The 19,927-nt window shown below is 39.8% G+C and overlaps 3 protein-coding genes across 4 annotated transcripts in view; 1 reads left to right on the top strand and 2 right to left on the bottom strand.

Moving 5' to 3' along the window:
* Positions 1-12,080, top strand: part of Fur2 (furin-like protease 2) — a 918,757-nt gene extending 906,677 nt beyond the window's left edge. For both annotated transcript variants that reach the window (XM_089595005.1, XM_089595006.1), the window contains exon 16: positions 11,613-12,080. In XM_089595005.1, the coding sequence (XP_089451131.1) occupies positions 11,613-11,884 (272 nt within the window). In that variant the 3' untranslated portion in view covers positions 11,885-12,080. The remainder of the gene's footprint in view (positions 1-11,612) is intronic.
* A 4,096-nt stretch (positions 12,081-16,176) lies between these two features.
* LOC149374078 (uncharacterized) lies at positions 16,177-17,200 on the bottom strand. The gene is made up of 2 exons (XM_089594993.1): positions 16,952-17,200; positions 16,177-16,785 (listed from the first exon to the last, which is right to left on the bottom strand). Exons 1-2 carry the CDS (start codon positions 17,198-17,200, stop codon positions 16,177-16,179), a joined length of 858 nt encoding a protein of 285 aa, XP_089451119.1.
* LOC149374077 (uncharacterized) lies at positions 17,200-19,332 on the bottom strand. Its single transcript, XM_089594992.1, has 3 exons — positions 18,752-19,332; positions 17,629-18,697; positions 17,200-17,541 (listed from the first exon to the last, which is right to left on the bottom strand). The coding sequence occupies exons 1-3, from the start codon at positions 19,330-19,332 to the stop codon at positions 17,200-17,202; spliced, it is 1,992 nt and encodes a 663-aa protein (XP_089451118.1).
* Between the last annotated feature and the right edge of the window lie 595 nt (positions 19,333-19,927).

Genomic DNA, 19,927 nt, shown 5'->3' with positions numbered 1-19,927 from the left:
TATTCCTTGAGCTAAAAAAATAGAATAAATAGCTTGGACTGGTATCGCACTGACTTACTATAGGCAAAATGACAAATCATAAAAACCTTTTATAAAACTTCAGATTTAAACAATGTTTGATACGTTTTTTAATTTGCATGAAGAAAAAAGTTGAGAGACGTAGATTTTATGATTTAGGATAGAGCTTTTATAGTTTTAAGTAAGCTTTAGAAGTAATGTTTGTTAACAAATTTAATCAATAAGCTTGATATTTACTTCTCACTACAAATACACTTTATTTTTAATAATAAAATTTTGAACTCTTTAAAATGAAATGTAAGGAATTTTTATAGCACAGTGCGTAACTTCGTTCTTTTGGGTGGCAGGAAAGGGTTTTTGGATCGCTCAGCAAGACACATGTCTTATTTGTTACGAAAAAGTGAATATATGGCTAAGACTGGAAGTATAAGGTGCATGAAAGAAATACGAAATGATAATGAACCAATTTAGAATATATTTAAACTTGCCATACTGTACATAAAAATGAAAAAAATGCAACTTAATATACTACCGTAGCTCTTAGCTTACATTAAAAAAAATAAAAAAAATGTAAGTGTCATTATTTGTTTAAAAAAAACATTCAAATAATGGCCAATGACGTAGTATTAAATGTTAACGTGATTTCTTTCTGAATAACCAATAAACGCTTTAATCATAAGAGAATGCCTATTTTCATTCGGGCCTTGTATGAAGTAAAGAAAAAATTCAATACAGTTTTGCTTGACCAGCAACAAATCACAATTCTTTTTATTTTAACAAGAACAAATAATCGGTAACCCACGCTATATTCGTGCCAACAGCAACGGTTTGCGCAAAATGATGAGATATTGAGACATACGTGTACAATCACTTCTTTTTTTTCCCGTGCTCCAACTTTCAATGATTCGATACCGGGATCCACCTCTTAATACATATATGCTACTAGATTGCTAAATTTTATATTTAATATTTATAAAAAAGAGAAAAAAACATTATCATAGACGCCTTGTACGATCAACAGGGTGCATTGGCTAGGAAGCATGGTTGTACAATGTACGAGAAAATTACAAGGAAAGACAGTCAATTTGACCGGGAAATAAAGATGAGTACGTCTGTAAAGTCAACACGAGGGATTTTTTGCTTCAGTGATAGGGGATTATGACGAAGACGACCCTCTAACTTGTCTTATACACAAAGTCAAACAACCCCTTTTACTTACGAACGCCCGAAAGAAAAACAAGTTTAAGAGGATGGAGTTGAAATTAATTTGGCTTTTCTTCTTGCAGAGATAATATTGACTAGTGCTCTAAATCCATGACCCATGAGGTACTCCACTCCGCTCAAACCAAGCTTTCAGCTTTCTCCAAAAACTGGTGCTCTTGCGTTCTAGCTTTGGCCCCAGCCTCGTCTTCCCTTTCCCTTTGACACGCTGCTCAAACCACACTCACGCGTGTAAAAGTAGAAGCTGTGACGATGCACAGTGGTATTCATGGCGAAACTTTGGATGATTTGATTTTGAGCCAGTTACCTAGTCGAATAGTCGTTGGTTTTGTTAAAAATTAAGCTTATAATGGCTATCGTACTATGAATCCGTTTAATTTTCATCATTTTAATATTAATTTTCTTTGTTTGTACATTGACGGCGTTCAAGTTCTTTCCAACCCATTATAGCCAGACTTTAAAACTAATAATTTATACGTAAATACTTACCATACCTTGTTTTTAGGTACTGGCATTCACTTTCTAAATGAAAAAAATCACATCGATCGCAAATCTTATCCTAACGGTTACTGCCTCTTTTCTTTCGATTTAATACCAGAATTATCTGCCAACGAATGTTCTCAGTAGAACCTGATTAAACATAGTAGCGTTAGATCAGTCGGTTTGCCGACGCTCTAACTTAGACTGTTAACTGTATAGTGTATACCAAGCACGAGAATATTCTCGAAATCGATGCGTCATATAAAAAGTACTCAGCGCAGCGTGGGTCCACATTAGCCTACCTTTAAACTTAAGGCCTTCTCGCCTTACTTGCGTCCTATTTATGCCTTTTTTCTGGCCTCTTCTAGCGCTTTTCTAAACAGTGGGCAGCTTCCACTGCCAACTTCGTGCTTGTTGTCCGTCGTTGGACAGAGAAAATACCGTGCTGGACCTGAACACTCTTCCTTACGGTGGTTGCCGCTTCCTCACCAAAAGTGAAGCTTAGACTTATTTTCTTCTTTACAGCTGTTTGAGATATGTCTGTACCCAAGGCATTGGTAACATCTTGTTACTTCAATTCTTCGTCAGATTTAGCAGCTTACGAAGCCGACTATTAACCTGCCATCACTCTCTGCTTGTCTAGCAGTTGCTTCGTTTACCGTTATCAACGCTAGCCTCTGTCCTCTAAAATTTGGCTTTAAGAGAGCTACTTGAGGCTCCTGGCTATTTAGTCCAAAAGTTTTAACAAAAACCTCTTTAACCTCGTCTTCCTTGACAGTAGCGTCCAAGTCTCAGACCTCTAGTGTCACTTTCTTCGTGCTTATTTTGACAGTTCTCTGTCCGGCAACCAACTATTCAATTTGCTGCGAGAATGAAATCGCATCCTCTACACCTTTAGCTTTTATGAGTATGTCTCCTTTCTTTGTGGTGACAACACTTTTAACTGCAGTATTGGGCTTGTCAGGGTCAAAGTTCGCCTTCATTGACTTCAGCACATTATCAAAGATCTGCCCTTCAGCTATCTTTACCAGTACTGTTGTTGTCGTATCTACTCTCTTCTTCTGGCCACTTTTGTCGTTCAGGAGAACCTCTTCTTGTTTACCTCTGGTTGTTTTTTTTTTTTCTTAGACGACATGGCTTGTTGGCGTTTTTCAAAGCTTTCTGATGGGCTCCTATTTCTTTTAACTTGATATATCTCCTTAAGGGCAGCGTTCAGGGTTTTTTTTCTAAACATGCGCGTCAGAAATTATCTCTCCTACTTTCTCTATATTGCAAAGATTTAAAAAACTCTTTCCAACTTCTCGTTACATATTCTTCCTTTAAAAGGACGCTTTTTTTAGTTTACTTAGCTACTTCCAAGTGTTTAAGCGCAGCTTTGAGACAATTTTTAACAGCGTTTGCCGTGTTTTCGTACTTATTGCCAATTGCTTTCAGGATCTCTTGAATATCTTTTGTTGCTGATTGAACTGGCTCAATCTCTTGCTGTTGCTTTACTCTAAGTTCAGCACCATTGTTTTTTTATAGAGGTGAGCTCCTCCTGGGTCTGGTTACTGAAAACTGTCACGTTACTGTTCTCGCTGACGCTACTGCCTATGCTCGGAAGGCTTCCTCTTCCTCCTGAATTTGTAAGAAAAGCCATGGAACATTTAACAGTCCCTATTGGCCATGAGACAAGTCTTTGTGCCCCCCCCCCCCCCCAGAATCCGTGGAGCCAGCGGCAGTTACCCAAGTTTGCACCGCAACGGAACTGCCAGTGGATTTCCACAAAGAGGTTACCACCTGGAGTACTAGTTTGACATTGACGTTATTAATTTTTAGTTCTTTTTAAAATTGTGTTGACCAGTGAAAGCCAACACTCCCTTTTTTCCGAAAATAATAGCATCTGGAAAGGGTGAAAACTAGCGCAGCAGCCCACTTCGTTGCCGAAGATAGGCGCTACTTACTCGGACCGGCCAGGAGTCGCCACTCTTCCTCAATTCCACCTGCGGAGACTTCCCTGGCGTTGTGTAGTAAGTGTAAAAAATGTGATTGTGTGTGATGAGTGATTATGTAAGAAAACGAAAATGTCCCAGGTTGACACGCAGCAGGCATACAATCCTACAACCGGAGCAGAGAACCTACTAAAACAAGCTGGCGTGAACAATGCACTGTAATTGCCACCTTCAGCCCCCTCAGTGGTAGTAAGCTTAGATTAGTCAGCCTACCACATCTATTTTGTTTACAAGGCGTGCCACCATATCAGATGTGGTTACCCGGCATTAACCAAGCCTCATCGTCCGTCATCATCCGCCGCCAGGCCCCCCACACCAGCCAGAGGAAAGACCCGCCACCCTCATCCCGAGACAACCCACAAGGTTTCCTGTGTTAGTGTGATGGGAGTGTAATGCCTGTATCTGAAAAGAATGTTGGAATGCCTGTATCTGAAGAATGGGGTGGTATGCCGTTGGTTTAAAGCCCTCTCACCTAACCTAGGCTGCAAGCAGTACGGTCTTCGACAAGGTTACGCATACCGGGGAGGGGGGTAGTGGTAATGGTAGTGGTTGTGGTGGTGGTGGTGGTAGTAGTGGTAGTGGTAGTGGTGGTGGTGGTGGTGGTGGTGGTAGTTGTAGTGGTAATGGTGGTGGTTGTGGCGGTGGTAGTAGTAGTTGTAGGGGTAGTGGTAGCGGTAGCAATATCGGAAACGGTAGCGGTAGAGGTAGCGGTAGCCATAGTTGGAGTGATAGTGGTTTTCTCATAAAAATAGCTTCTTACAACATTAAAATGGTAGGTAAGTTTAATGTATTGAGTATTTATCTTGTACGGGCTTTCCATGCCTTTCTACACTGGAAACGAATTTTTTTTTTTTAAATAAATCTGTAGCCTTGAGAAGTTCTGAAATCAAAGTATAAAAATATTTAGGTTCCTTTTGGTGCAACATAGATTTTGTATGACTCTCGTAGTATGAATTTGTCTAGTACTCGAACTTTAACAAAATCAAACTGAGTAATATTGACTTTTAACTGATACTTTATGCAAACCTCGCGTAAAATAGATAAATGGTTTGGTATTTGGAAAGAATATGAAATTTGTAGGGCAAATGTCAATATTACTTAGTTTGATTTTGTTAAAATATGAGTATTAGACATACTACAAGTAACATACAAAATGTATATTGCACCAAAAAAAAAATGTTGGCCGATTTTACATTTTAATTTCTGAACTTTTTAAACCTACAGATTGATTAGGTAGAATACTGTCTGTTGCTAGTGTGGATAGGCTTTGGAATTCCTTTAAAAATAATAACTCAACACATTAAAAATACCTAGTATTTCAGTTTTGTCAAAATTTATTTTCATATAGATACTATAACTTTCCAGGAAAATACTATTTCTAAATACATGAATCTGTGCCGAGGTGAATTTGTACAAACTTTATTGAACGAAATAAATTTTTTTTAAAATACAGTTTCAGGATTTTCATTTATGATGCTCTTCCGTTTTTTTTTTGTTAAACTACTTTTTATTATAATTCTCAGAAATTTTTTATCTCAACCTAATGACATAAATTAATTTATTCTCTCGAACAAGATTTTTAGTCAAAATACTTCATAATTGTACACATCAAAAGTCCCAAGTTTGGCATTTATTTTACTAGCTTTAAACATCATGTCTTTTTTAAGTATTGATAAAATCCAAACATTTCGAATAAGGGTTATTCAATAACTAAGGATTTCTTAAAATAAATAATTATTAAATACTAAAATACATACTAAAATCTTGATAGCAGTGTACAAGTTACTAAAACAATTGTTTTTATAAAATAGGTTTTTATTTTACTACTACTAAAAAAATTATTATTAGTGTATGATTATTAACTTCCGCAAATTGCTAAGTTAAATGAGGCTTAGGTTTACGGCCAATTATTCAGGAAATTTCGAGAAATAATTAGAGTTTCCTACTTTGTCGATCAGATTATGTTGATACTGTTATAGCTGTGTTACACGATTTATTGTTAATAGCTCGTACTAAAAAAATAATACAATTTATTGCTGCTAATTAGTTTATTTATGGCAGATTCTAAGTGAAATATTGAAATTAAGGTTAAAACGATTAAGGCGCACGAAATTCAGTGTTAAGATAATAGGATATTGACGAATTGTTGATGTATAAATTTTTATTTCATTTAAAAATTATTCGCCGAGTAGATATTCTACCTCAGCAATGCCGTGTCTTATCTGTTGTTGTTTAAATTGCTGACTATACAAAAACATACATTCGTTCTCATGCTCAGTTTAAGAACTTTTTTCTTCCTTTTGGGCCTGTGTTATTATTGCACTTTGAGGTTTCATGATCTTCAGCATATATTTCACATTTAATTTATACATTTACTTTTGCTGTGAAAGTATTTACAACACCTTTTACATCGTGATTAATTATTATACAGCGTACTTCTTTGGCATTCTACATTAACATATCCCTTTCTTATCAGGCTCATCATATACGCAGTATTTTTTATTTCTATAATTACGTTTGAAAATCCTTGCGCGTTTGGTTTATAAATGTGACTTACCTTAATACTATCCACTGTAATATCATTTTTAGGTAACTGAACTAAATAGTAACGTATCTAACATCTCAGTTTTTGTATTACTATATGCTTCATGAATTTATGGAAATCTATATTGATAAATCAAATTTTTTGTAGTTATCAACAGTTAACGTCACTTTTACAATGAGTATGAAATAAAATATATTTATCATACTCATAATTTTTCTAAGTTTTTCAGGTCCTACCTAGATGCTCCATTATGAACAATAAAATACAAACTATGGAATCAAGAAATGATAAAAACTATTTAACTCTGTGTGATTTAGGAGCGGCGTTGGCTCAGTGGTAAGCGTGCTTGTTACTGATACAACGTAGTTCTAGGGGTCGTTAGTTCGATTCCCAGTAAATACAGATTTTTTCAAAAACTGTTTTTATTGAGAAAAGTTCCTATGTAACCCCGGCTGTTTCGGGGCGGATTTTTCCGTGGAATTTTCCTTCAGAGTAATTCCAGGATATTTTCCTTGTCCTATAGGTCTTTAAGCCTGGGTGAATGCGCAACGTTGTTAGGGCTATAGGTAGGGATTAGCGGATCCGATACCAGGCGTTGGGCAGGGATCGCTGGCCTTACCGACGAGGAGTGGTCCCTAAATCATGGGGCTTCTCCGGGGATGCTAATTAGCCTGGATCCGATGCTTCGGCAGAGAGCTCAGGCTTAACCGGCGAGGAGTGGACGTTTTGGAATAATGGAGATTTTTCCGGTGAAAGGCTACACAATGGTGAGTGGACCCGATGCACCATTGGTGCAGAGAGTGTCAGCTTAACTGGAAAGGTGTTCCACCGGAGATACTCACACTGTGCCCATGGATTCAGGTATGATATTAGTAAAAGAGTTGAAAATGGGTGTGGCAATACACCCCCACATAAAGGTGGTGAGGTGGTGAGTGGGTGGCCCTGGCGACTAGGCCAATAGGCTGTCGTGGTAATCCGGTAGAAAAAAAATACAAAAAAACTATGTGTGATTTGGAATATTATTTGGCGTATCTTTTAGGAAATTACAAATGTATTAATTTTTTTTTGTTTCAGAGTTCATAACATTTATTACGCCACATTTAGCTGCCTGGATTTTTAGTTTAGTAATAAATATATGTTTGTAATTCATAATGAATTTTTAGTATTTTATACTATCATATTTTTCTTTAAAATTCAACATTCGTACTTACTAAGTTATATGACATACTTGACCATGTAATTTAAAATTGTAAACTGCTGTATTCTTTCTTGTTTAAACAAATTATCGTAAACCTTATTCAACTGTTGAATATTTCAATCATAAAATAACAGCTGCTTATTGCGTTTCTTCTGTTGATGTGAATAGTAGTATTATTCCACTTAGGGCCAACAGCTTTTTTTATTTTATCTTGACTCTTATACACTGCTAAAAAATAAGAAAATTATAACATGGTTAAATAAAGTAAGAAAAACATTTACTGTTGATACTGCCAAAATAATTCAAAACTCATTAGATGAAAAGATTTGATTTATTGCCATAGATCAATTTTTTTAAATTCAATCATCCAAATTCAAACCGTTGCTACATTCTTTACTAGAATCTTATTTGCATAAACAAGTTGAAGCATCAACTATTTTTTAATGATACGGATTTTAAGGTATTCAAACATACACTCGTTACTTTGAACAAAAATTTTATAGGAGCATGCAAATTATTAATAAGCATCTGGTATTCTGTTTATAACTTCCAGACACGTTGAATCACCTTTTTTTTAGTTCCAAGTAATGTATATAGTTATTAGATTGTATTTTTGTGAATAAATATGTAAGAGGGGCAATAAGGGTGACATAAGATCATAAGACAAGTGAGGAGAAGCCCGTGGCTTGCGGCGTACATAGACCTTAGGGGGAGTTGCTGGTTTATCATATTCTCTGACTAAGCTTAAGACAATGTTGATCTTAGAGCTAAGAGTCCCGAATCTTATCTAGCAGAGACAGCGCATTGGTGCTGCAGCACATGGGTGCGGGCAGTGTTAATTAAGGGCTCGTTTATGGGAGTATCTGCTCAAAATTTTCCAGAATTTATGATTTTTCTTCTTTGTATTACGTGAAAAAAAAATCAGTTTGCTGATTTTTCCAATCTTGACAATGCTGGATAGTTAAGCTGTGTTGCTGGATTAGAACGGCTCATTGTCTTAACTTGAAATTTCATGACATGCTCTGGAAGGGCTCAATTTTCCTTCATAGTGAACTTATCATGCCCAAGGTAGGTTAGCTCCAATACACCGAAAGCGCATTCATTAACAGTTACCATTAGTCCGTAGATTTTTAGCCTTTTAAAAGTTAGAACTAGGTATAGTAAGTAGTATAGTACCCTCATGTATTGGATCATGCAATAATATCTTCTTGGTAAACGAGACAGAAGTCTTTAAGATACCATGTGAGAACCTCTTGACTTATTAGCCGTTAAAAAGTACTGGAGTTCTTATAGAAGTGGTATTCGGAGCAGAAGTAATCAAGTTACTCCTGAGTTGATAGTATCTGGGGTTGGCTAGATGTCAGCACTAGATCTTATGCCACGAACCTTCAAGAGATTCCCTTTATCTTTTTATAGTTAAATAGACATAGTGAGGAAGTCCACGTACGTCTTGAACGTATAGCTCCATAGTAATGGGCGCGAAGCTGGACAAATGAGTACAAAGTGGTAGTCGTATTGGTTCTTATCCTTTGAACAGAAAGTATTTTTCTTGCAGTAATGAGGCAACAGGTTTCATCTCGCTTTTGCGTTTGGAGAAGAGACCGAACAACGATGAAAAAATTTTGCCTGCGGCTCTTGGCTCTAGGCGTTTTATGAGTGTCGCCTCTGCTAAAATCGTAGTTTTCGTTAAAGCTGGTAGGAGATTAGGTGGTGATTTGCAACGGTTTAAGTAAGCTGGTGTAAGTAAGCTGGTACTGACTGATTTCTAATAATAGTGTTATGGGGGGGGGGGGTTCGTAACAGCAGTAACTTCATACAGTAAGAGCTGTTTTAGTTCTCGTTGTTAGTGGTTTCTATCTAGCAAGTGGTAAATGGTATCACAAAGTGCAAAGTTTTAAATTTGAACTAGGCTTGAAGTTTGAAAACATATTTACGAAAACAATAGTTGTCATCAGTTTGTTTTTGTCTTTACAATGAATAATTAACAGTTAATACCTTAAATATTGACACCCTATTTACTGAAATCAGAAAATTTAATATATTTGATTGAAATCTTATGCATCTGATATATTTTGCATCTATTTCACGGTTTTTTTTTTTTTTTTTTTTAATTTTACATAAGAATTGTCTAGTTCGTAAGTTAAAATAACGAACATTTTATTTAGTCTTATCTTTTGTTCATACTTATTTTTATTCGAAACGTAAAGAAAAACCATACAATTTTCTCACATTGTAGTTGTAAGGTACCGAAATAAATTATGAGCGACTCTACGCATGTGAGTCTGGTGATGGGGGCGTGGCCTCTTGCGTTGCCCCTTCTAAACAGCGAAAGCGTCGAGGTTTCTTGCGAGGAACGAATTCAAAAATCGACCTAATTGCTCGGGAACTACCGTCTGGGCTGGACCTCTCTAGGCTGACTCACGAGACCGGTCGCCCGTCGACGTCTGGCCACAAAAAACAAAAACTAGCCGCAAACCAGCACCCATATCCGGTCAGGAGGTTGAGACCAGGTTTCAAAGGCCCTGGCGCTTGGCTCTGAAGATCGGGAAGGTCGGCTCACGTGCCATGATGGCAGAAGCAGTCCTGTGACCGCGACGGCGTCTTCCGCATCGGTTCCCGAGCAGGAGCCATCACGTCCGCAAGAAGGCGTCAAGCTAAGTACTTGTAATATAGCGAGGAAAAAATGAATCTTGCGAGTTTTCCTAATGAAATTCTATTAACCTAAGTACTTATAATATAGCGTGGCAATTCTAAATGTATTTTTTGTAATATTGCGCAGTATATAATTTGGTTATATCTAGATAAATTTTTGTTTATATTATTTGGTACCCGCATGCATGAGTAGACCTTCCGCCTGACCTGGTGAGCGTTCCACTCTAGTGACGTGGAGCTGTTTATATATATATATATATATATATATATATATATATATATATATATATATAAATTATCAATATAAACAAAAATTTATCTAGATATAACCAAATTATATATTGCGCAATATTACAAAAAATACATTTAGAATTGCCACGCTATATTATAAGTACTTAGGTTAATAGAATTCAATTAGGAAAACTCGCAAGATTCATTTTTTCCCTGCTTTATTACAATTACTTAGCTTGACGCCTTCTTGCGGACGTGATGGCTCCTGCTCGGGAACCGATGCGGAAGACGCCGTCGCGGTCACAAACTGAATACACTTAAGATTATGGCAATTGTTAATTTAAAGTTTAATTTTCCTACTTTTATACTTTTTTTATTCTAATTTTAAGTCCTACATACAAACGAACTAAAAATTTATGACTACTTAGAAGTAAGTAAAGGAACTCGAAAACGTTAACGTACAGTAATCAGCAAAATTTTAATGGAGGGGGAGTTGTCGTTATCAGCCAATTAGTAAAGAAATCGTAGAGAGTCATGGGATAAGCTGAGAAGTTCTACTTTGATGAAATGTAGTCAAAAAAATAAAAACTAAATATTTATTATACACGAGTATATATGTTTTCACGTATCCACGTAAACATACACTAAAAAAAATTTGAAGAAGTGGTAACCTGACGAGGTAATCCTCTACTTCATGTGTATACTGGCAGTCACTACTTGGTTATAGTTTACATTTTTAAATTATACAGACAGTAAAAGAAAAAAAAAGGAATAAAGGCGTAATACGTGTACTGCAACAGAGAAGCACTTCAATAATTGTTTCAGTGTACGCATTTTTGAGACAGTGTTTGTGTACAACTATTTATACATTTATGCTGTAAGCGTTTTTACAGAAACCTTATTGATTAGAGTTATTTATTCATACGCAATATGAATTATAAGTTAGGTTCTACAGTTAATCTTATGCCAAAATATCACACGAATAATATGCGCATAGTGCTATATTAACTATACGTATCTATATTGACAAGATCCACTAGTTTTAATCTTATATTAATGGAATAAAGTCTAGATTAGTCATTGAAATTTTATGGAATTGCCTTGCATCATTATACTTAACCACTGTCTGTATAATGTATGGGTTGTATAAATATAATTTAATAAAAATCTGCACCTATTACAATAGTTAAATCAGAACAAATTTTAGTCGTAACACTAAATTTTCTTTTATTTATTTATTTTTTTTTTTATTAATACTTTTTATTGTTCATTACAGGTAGCTGCAGGAGTACTTTTCCAACAGAAAAACGAAGAACTCTGGGAAATGAATACTCATCTTTAATAAATGAAAAAATAAACATTGAATCAAAGTTAAACAAGAAATCGGAGCTTACCGCTCAATCAACGGATCTTGCCATAGTAGGGGTTACGATAATGGCAATTACCATTTGTGTTGTTTCTATTGCATTATTTGCCACACTTTTTATTGCACTTTTAGTACAATGGTGTAATCGACGTAGTATAAGGAAATATGATTCAACATTGTGACAGTCTTGGAAGGAGTGTTTATTTACTGGTTTAAGCTGGTGGCACTCAAAATCTTGGTTACTTCGAAACTGTTATAAATTTAGTGCTAATAAACTTTTGTTATAATACGTTTTTGATGCTAAATCTATTAATATTATGTACATAAATAGGTTCACACAACATTATTTTATACAGTGTCATCTTTTTTTTATTTGTCATCCTGTTTTTTACTTGTGCTCTAAAAACTTAACAGTATTTAATGCAGATGAATATTTAGTTTATTTAAGAAACATGAAATGCTTTAGAAGTTGCACATCTGATTTATTTATCCCACCATCTTAATTCTAAATGTGAAAATAGTATATTTTACAATAATTAACTTGCTATTTGTTCACTAAATCAAATATAAATTTTTTTGTTTTCTTTCATTGACCATAGTAGAATTATCAATAGTAATGTAACAAAAAATAATACTGTATCCTGCAAGTATTTTACGGTGATTAATAATACAATAGAGGTACTCATTATTATTGTTTGAGAATTTTTTTTCACAAATGTTTTACTTTTTAAATTTTAACACTTTTAATTAAAAGTTGTATTTTAAGATTTATAATCTTTTAAATTTTTACAAAATGCGTAAGACTTGAAATAAGTTCTGTGGTATGAATAAGATTCAGATATTGCAGGGAACTTTTGATATTATACGTACTAATTTATATATAATTATAGGTAAATAATACACGCCAACAAGAAAATTTATCTTTTTATGGATTGAGATCAACATACACTATCGTAATTTTCTTATTGTGGGCCTTTTTAAAAGGCTGGTGTGCCCTCGAAAAAAAAAAATAGGATTTGCCATATAAGGGACATTGCACCGCGGCTACCTTACTTCACTTAGACTCTGCTTCGCAGGTCCCTCGGGCTGTAAATAGCCCTGTTAGTCAAACTTTCATGGAAAGTTTTGTGGCACCCAGCATATTCGCTAGATCTTATGACAACTGATTATGATCTTTTTAGGTCGATAAATAACGTACTTTAAGGTGCGTACCTTCAAACTTTTGAAGAAGTAAAAAAACAGGTCGATAATGTCATTGCGTCGAAAAGCTAAAAATTCTTTCGTGAGGGGGTCCATAAATTACCAATTTGGTAAAAGAAAATGTTAAACAATAACGGGAAATACTTTCATGATTAAATGTGTAAGATTTTCTTTGTATAAATAATGTTGAAAAAAAAAATCTATCCACTCACACCCAATAAATATATATAATGAAGCACCCGGTAGCTTCGTCAGCTAGGTCGTGGTTCGGCACGCAGGTAACGCGATTCCCCGCCAGTGCGACTTTTTCGAGCAAGTACCTCTGTAAAGTTTCACATGTGCTTTTTCACCCCGCAATGCTCCTCGGGGAGGGTTTACGCGACCTTCTCTCAGCAAAATTTCCTAATTTTCTCTTACCCCTTCTCTTAGTAATGGAAGGCCTCCCATCCCTTTTCCCTTTCTTCTCCCAAGTGCTAGGTGCCATGTGTAGTGCCCTTTATAGGAGCCGGACGTAAAGCACTATAATATATACATATGTTATTCCACGTGAACGTGAAGTCACGAAAAATTTTTTTTTTTTCGAAACATATAAGGATCAATAGTGCTTCTCAAGAAAACGTTACAGAAATTTTTTCAGATTTTTTGACCCACACCGTAATGATTTCTTGACTGTCACAAATTTTAGATTTTTATTTAGACTCAAAAATTTCAATTTTTAGGTGCGAATTGTAAAAATATTATTAAATTTTATTTTATTAGTAGTTTTTCCGTAGCATACGATAAAAATAAATTAAGTATTCTAGGGAGTAGCTTTTACCTTTACTCTCGAAGTTAAAAGTTTAAATCTTAATTTTCGTGAAGTAGGCCACAGTAAATTTTTTTTTTACCTACTTTTTTCATCTATACTTATTTTGTATTTGTTTTATGATAAGTGCCGACATGGAACAGGCCCAAAAACGGCCTGAATGTAAAAATCTACGGTTTTAATGGTAACAGTGCTTAATAGAAAATTATTATGTATCCAAAGGTTTTTTGCGGTCGCTAATTGAGAATCCGAGGTCAGATTTAAAACATTCGAAATGGCAGATACAATATGGCATCCATTATTTTGAAAATTTTTGAAAGTGCAAATGTAAAAAATACTATCGAGTTGTACGTAAAACTTTACGTTGAAATTGACCTTCTTTCAAATTATTTTCATAAACCTACCAGGTGCAATAAAATAATTCAAAGAAAGAATTTTCATTAATTGTATGCCCCCTACTTAGAAGACCAAAAAAATTCTAATACTTACATTATTCCTATTTTGCAGTTTTTAGGATCGCCAGTTACAAATTCGAGATAACATTTTAAAAATTAAAATTCACGGATCCAATATACCTACAAAAAATTTTTTAATTTTTGAATTTTTAAAATTGAATAATTATATTACATCCAAAACAAATTCAAATTAATGATTTTATGAATTATTAATTTAGAAGGCTCCCTCGCGTCAGTTCTTTAACCTAGACCAGATTAATTTAATGGTTAAAAGAGTGCTGATTAAAATGGTATCCTCATTTTTATCATTTTCCCTGCAAAATTTTGAGATATTATTGATATAATGTTGTGCTGTTTCCCACTTATTCTTATGGTGGAGCACGCCCACGCTACAAAAACAACTCTGTAACTTATATAAATCAACGGTTCCCAAAATAACATCGCACAAGTCTTGTGAAAATAAACTTCTTCTTTCAAATAATACCCAGCAAATTAGGTGTTTCCCTGGAGACATCCAAGATTTTTGACTACCATTGTAGGAAAACGAAACTGGCAATAAGTACAGTGCGCCGTCGGCTGCTTTAGCTTGTCATCTTCTAAGAACTGACTTGACTATATCAGTCTTTAAGTAACCATCCCTATCGACTATTATCTGTCTAAATTTGAGTTGGCATCTCTGCACGGGAAAGCTTTCTCAAAGCTGACGTTTTTAAGAAAAGAGTTTCTTTTTACTTTAATACGCGTAGTTATAACAGATGATTTGGATCAATTGTCTTTTGGTATTCTAGACATGTAAATCTGTAATAACTAGTGTTGTACGTATGGTGAAAGTTCAAGGGCTCCGAGAAAAGTTAATAAACAAAGGGATTAAAAAAGGAAAATGTGAATTAATGTGTTACAATGATAAATAGCAATTTTTGTCGTTATTTGCTACCTTTTTTCATTTAATATAAAATAATAATGTTCAACTAACAAAATTTACAGAATTTGGTAATTTTCACAAACAGATAATTCTGAGAAAGTTTTTGCAAGAACACAGCCATAAACCATGGGTCTGAGGCAATGTTTTTGGTGTTAAGCTTTGACTTTATCGTAATTAGAAAATCTTTTACCAAATTTTTTTCTCAACATACTATAATTTGTTTAGTCAAAATAATGGAAATCAATACCTTGATAACCTGGCTGTATTACAAAGCTAATCAAAAAGCTCTTTAGCTCACACAAATTTTAGTGTCACCCGAAGGCTAGCACGGACTGCACTGTGCTTAACTGTTGCGTTTTAACCATCACATGGACCTTTGCCGTGGGCAGTTGGAAAAAAATAACATTCCGAATTGATTTCCAAATCTTTATAGTGGTATGCCAAGTTAATGACATTTTTATAGTTTTTGTACTGTTGAAATTAGTGTTCCATCAGTGAAATAATAAGTCTTATTTACTGTATCAGATTTAATTCTTTAAAAATTTCATCAGGATTTCGTGACAAGCATAGAATACTAACGAAACAAATAAACTACCATTTTTTGCTACTATTTTTCTGGATTGATTAATCATAGTATTAGAAGCATCAAAATGATTTTTAATCGTTAAATAAGTCCAGTTTTTTGGCAAATGACTGAAAATTTCGTATTTCTATTTGTTAGAGCATGATTTATCATGGTGTATCAATGTAATATAATTCGAAAAATGTAAAGCATTGTTTGTTTTGACTGCTTCATTTAGTCGCAGGGGATTACAAAGCTTTTCAACACTTTAAATAAAGGATAAGGCACAAAGGATAGTCGCTTCGGTGTGTAGTCGTCGTCCCCTTCTTCTCTCCTTCTCTCGCGTGGCGTGCGACTCTTCTTGCTGAGCCCTCGTACACGAGTGTGTGCCACCGGCCGAGCAAGGTGACGCACAAGGTAGGAAGCCGGGAGAGAGCGCAGCGACCGACGTTGCATGGCAGGGCGCGGGTCCCCGCTCGGTTGGTAAGAAAACCCGAACATCCCGCCCGCCTCGATCCAAGAGCGAAATCCTAGTCAACGCCCGCCGAAGCAGGGGGAGTCCCTCGATCGCCCGTCGCAGGGAGGCTAGAGTCCACAGGTGCCACAGGGAGACGCGCAAGCTTTACAATGGGCCGCACGTATTCGCCGGTGGCCGTCTTGATGGCAGCAGCGCGGACTAGTTCATCGGATCCAGGGTGTATGCGGGTGACACGGCCCAGAGGCCAGCGTCCGCTGGACTGTAGCAGCGTAGGGTCAAGAAGAACCACCAGGTCCCCCACCACAAAGTTCCGACGGACAGCGCTCCATCTCGGCCTCTGTTGGAGAGTATTTAGATACTCACGGCTCCAGCGCGTCCAGGATAGGGCGCGAACGGCCTTGACGAGCTCCCAGTGCGTGAGCGGGTCTAAATTCTCTGCAGCGGGGGTAGCTTCGATGATGGAATCGATGGGAGCCCCGATGAGGACATGTCCAGGCGTGAGCACTTCGAGGTCAGAGGGATCGCCAGACAAGGGCGTTAACGGGCGGCTATTCAACACGGCCTCAATTCCAACGAGAACCGTAGATAACTCTTCATACGTTAGATGACGAGAGCCGAGCACACGGCGTAGATGGCTCTTGGTCAACTTGACCGCGGCCTCCTAGAGTCCTCCAAAATGTGGCGCACCGGGAGAAATGAACTTCCAGGAAACCCCCTGGGAGGCAAGAGTCCCGGCGACTAGGTCCTAGTTAAATTCTGCGCCCTGCAACGCCTCGCGGAGCTCCAAATCAGCTTGACGGAAGCAGGTGGCGTTGTCGCTCCAAAGCGTCAGATGGTCGGCCTCGACGACCGGTGAAACGGGTGAGAGCACCCAAAAAGGTGGCCGCGGAAAGGTCGCCGACAAGCTCCAGATGCACGGCTTTGGTGGTCATGCACACGAAGAAAGCCATGTAGCCCTTTGTGGTCCGGATCCCCCGTCCCTTCGATGTGAGCACGGAGAAGGGCCCGGCGTAATCGACTCCGGTGCGACCAAAAGCGCGAGACGGCGTGACGCGAGACGCGGACAGCGGAGCCATCAACTGGCTTGAAGAGCGCGCCTGTAACCGGGCACAGATGACGCACCCTCTAATGTGAGCCTTGATTCTGCGTGGCCCGCCGAGAATCCAGGCACGCCTGGAGACGTATGCGCTGGTAACGCGATATCCACCGTATAGGGCGCGTGCGTGGGCCCAAGAGACACGAGTCGAGCGAGCGGCGATGTTCCGCTGAGAATGGGAGGGTGCTTCTCTTCGTAAGACGGCGATGAGTGATCGAGCCACCCGCCAACACGCAGAACACCGTCGACATCGAGGAAGGCGGCAAGAAAGGTCAAAGATCTCCGTTTCGGAAGACGTTCACGCTTCCGAAGGAGTGCCAACTAATCCCCAAACGTCATCGATTGACTCAACCGAACGCAGGCCAGAAAAGCGTCCTGAAACTCAGACGGCGTCAACGGCGAAAGCACAGAACGGGTGGGCATGCGCTGCAAGCGGTGTCGCACCCATCGGCGAACGTGCACGAGAAGGCCCAGTACAGCGCGCAAGCTCCAGAAGAGCTGCAGCAGGTCCGATTCAGGCGCGCAGAAGGCGCAGCAGAGTGAGAGCGTGGGCGTGGGCAGAGGCAGTGTCTCCTGGGGCCAAGACTTGTCGTCCTGGGCCAGCCACGTGGGGCCTCTCCACCACAGGGGCTGCTGTCGGAGGCCACTCATGTCGGCACTTCTGGTGGCTAAGTCGGTCGGATTCGATTGCGACGGCACGTATCGCCAGGCACTGGGTGGCAGGACCTCCTGGATCTGAGCGACGTAGTTGTCGACAAGCACGTTGTTGGCCGGCTGTTCAGAGCGTATCCAGTGGAGCACAATTTGAGAGTCGCACCAAGCGTGGCAGTGCTCGATCGCGACTCCCAACTCGCTGGCTGCTGAGCGAAGAAGCTTGGCGGCGATGAGGGCCGCTCGCAATTCTAGACGTGGGATGGTCATGCGAGCGGCAGGCTCGGTCATCGGCTTGAGCGCGCGGATGGGCGCAAGCTTAGTACGAGCGAAAAGTATGTGGCAGAGAGCGGGCCCATCTGAAGACCGCAGCCGCGAAAATACAACAGCGGCCATAGCACGGTGACAGGCGTCAGAAAACACGTGCAGCTGGACATTCGACGACGGAGACATACCAATCCAACGAGGCAGAGAAAACCCGCAAATGGCCTGCAGCTCGGCAGTGAAAGCGGTCCAGCGGCGAGTCATGGAGGACGGTACGTTCTCGTCCCAGTCCAAGCGCGCGCGCCACAGGTCTTGCAGTAAAAACTTGGCGTTCAACACGATCGGGGCAAGCCAGCCGCACGGATCGAACAAGCTTGCGAGCGTGGCGAGCATAGATCTCTTTGTGGTTTGAGATTCGACAACGGGCGGCGTCAAATGGAAGAAATCCGAGGGCGGGTCCCAGCCTACGCCCAGTTCGCTGACGACGCCTTCAACACTGAGCTGATCCCAAGTAGGACGGAGGCGGACGTCTTCGGGAAGGTCTTCGAGAAGCTCGGGCGTGCTGGCAACCCACTTTTGCAGAGGGAAACCGCCCGCTTAAAGAAGTCCGATCAGCTGGTCGCGCAGACGCTTGGCCGAGCCGATATCATCAACGCCAGAGAGGATGTCATCAGCGTAGCGATCGTTCATCACCACTGGGACGGCCTCGGGCCAGCGGCGGCCGTCATCCTCGCACAGATGCTGTACGACCCGTAGTGACAGGTACGGGGAGCACGAGGCACCGTAGGTAACGGTGAGCAGTTGGTAGTGCTTAGGTGGCTGCTTTGGGTCGAAGCTCCACAGAATGCGCTGCAGCTTGACATCGCGTTCATCAATCAGGATCTGGCGGAACATCATGCGAACGTCAGTACAGAACGCAATCCGGTGACGACGCCAACGCAGGAGCACACTGGGGAGAGCCGTCTGGAGCCGAGGACCAGAATGGAGCACGTCATTTAGGCTATAGCCACTGGACGTCGAGCTCGACGCGTTGAAAACAACGCGCAGTTTGCGACCTTGGTCACCGTGCTGCCAAATGCCGTGATGTTGGATATAGTGCACTGGACAGTGCGATGCAGCGAGTTGGTCATCAGTACGGGGCTTCATATGACCGAGGGCAATGTACTCTGCCATATACCGGGAGTACTCAGAAGCCATCTCGGGAGTCCGCTGCAGCCGACGATGCAACGAGCGCAAGCCCGCGGTGGCGCCCTGCATACTGTCACCAAGGAGGCGCACATCGTCATGTTTCAGCGGCAGTCGCACAATGTAACGCCCGTCGTCAGCGCGATGATAATCGGCGAAGATTCGCTCGCATTCTACATCCTCAGGCGCTCGGCGGCTGACATGTGGCACCTCCTCGATCTCCCAGAATCACTGGAGTTGCGCAGCCAGCTCTTGATCCCAGGGCAACTGGGTGTTCGTGTGCAGAGTTGTGCCTGCGATGAGGGCGTTCAAACCCAGGCCAGGGGCACGGCCGACGAGAGTCCAGCCAAGAGCCGTGCGCTGTCCAACGAGCTCGTCACGCTGAACGTAACCTGGTTCGATGATGCGGTGGTAAACGTCGACTTCGAGCAGAATGTCTACATGGCGAGGTGTGCCAAACGCTGGATCGGCCAGAGGCTCAAGATTGAGCCACTGTCTCATCACGGCTGGGTGCAAGGGGGCAGACCGAGAGGTGAGCCCGAGCCGCGGCAAGCAGAGCGCTGTCAGGTGGATTGGCGGTGCATGCTCTTCAGTTTCAAGGCGTAGA

This window comes from Copidosoma floridanum, unplaced genomic scaffold (assembly GCF_036245765.1).
Source record: "Copidosoma floridanum isolate Cflo_tuat_1 unplaced genomic scaffold, Cflo_Japanese_pri ptg000022l, whole genome shotgun sequence".
Classification (NCBI taxonomy): domain Eukaryota; kingdom Metazoa; phylum Arthropoda; class Insecta; order Hymenoptera; family Encyrtidae; genus Copidosoma; species Copidosoma floridanum.
This window is presented reverse-complemented; position numbering and strand designations above follow the sequence as displayed.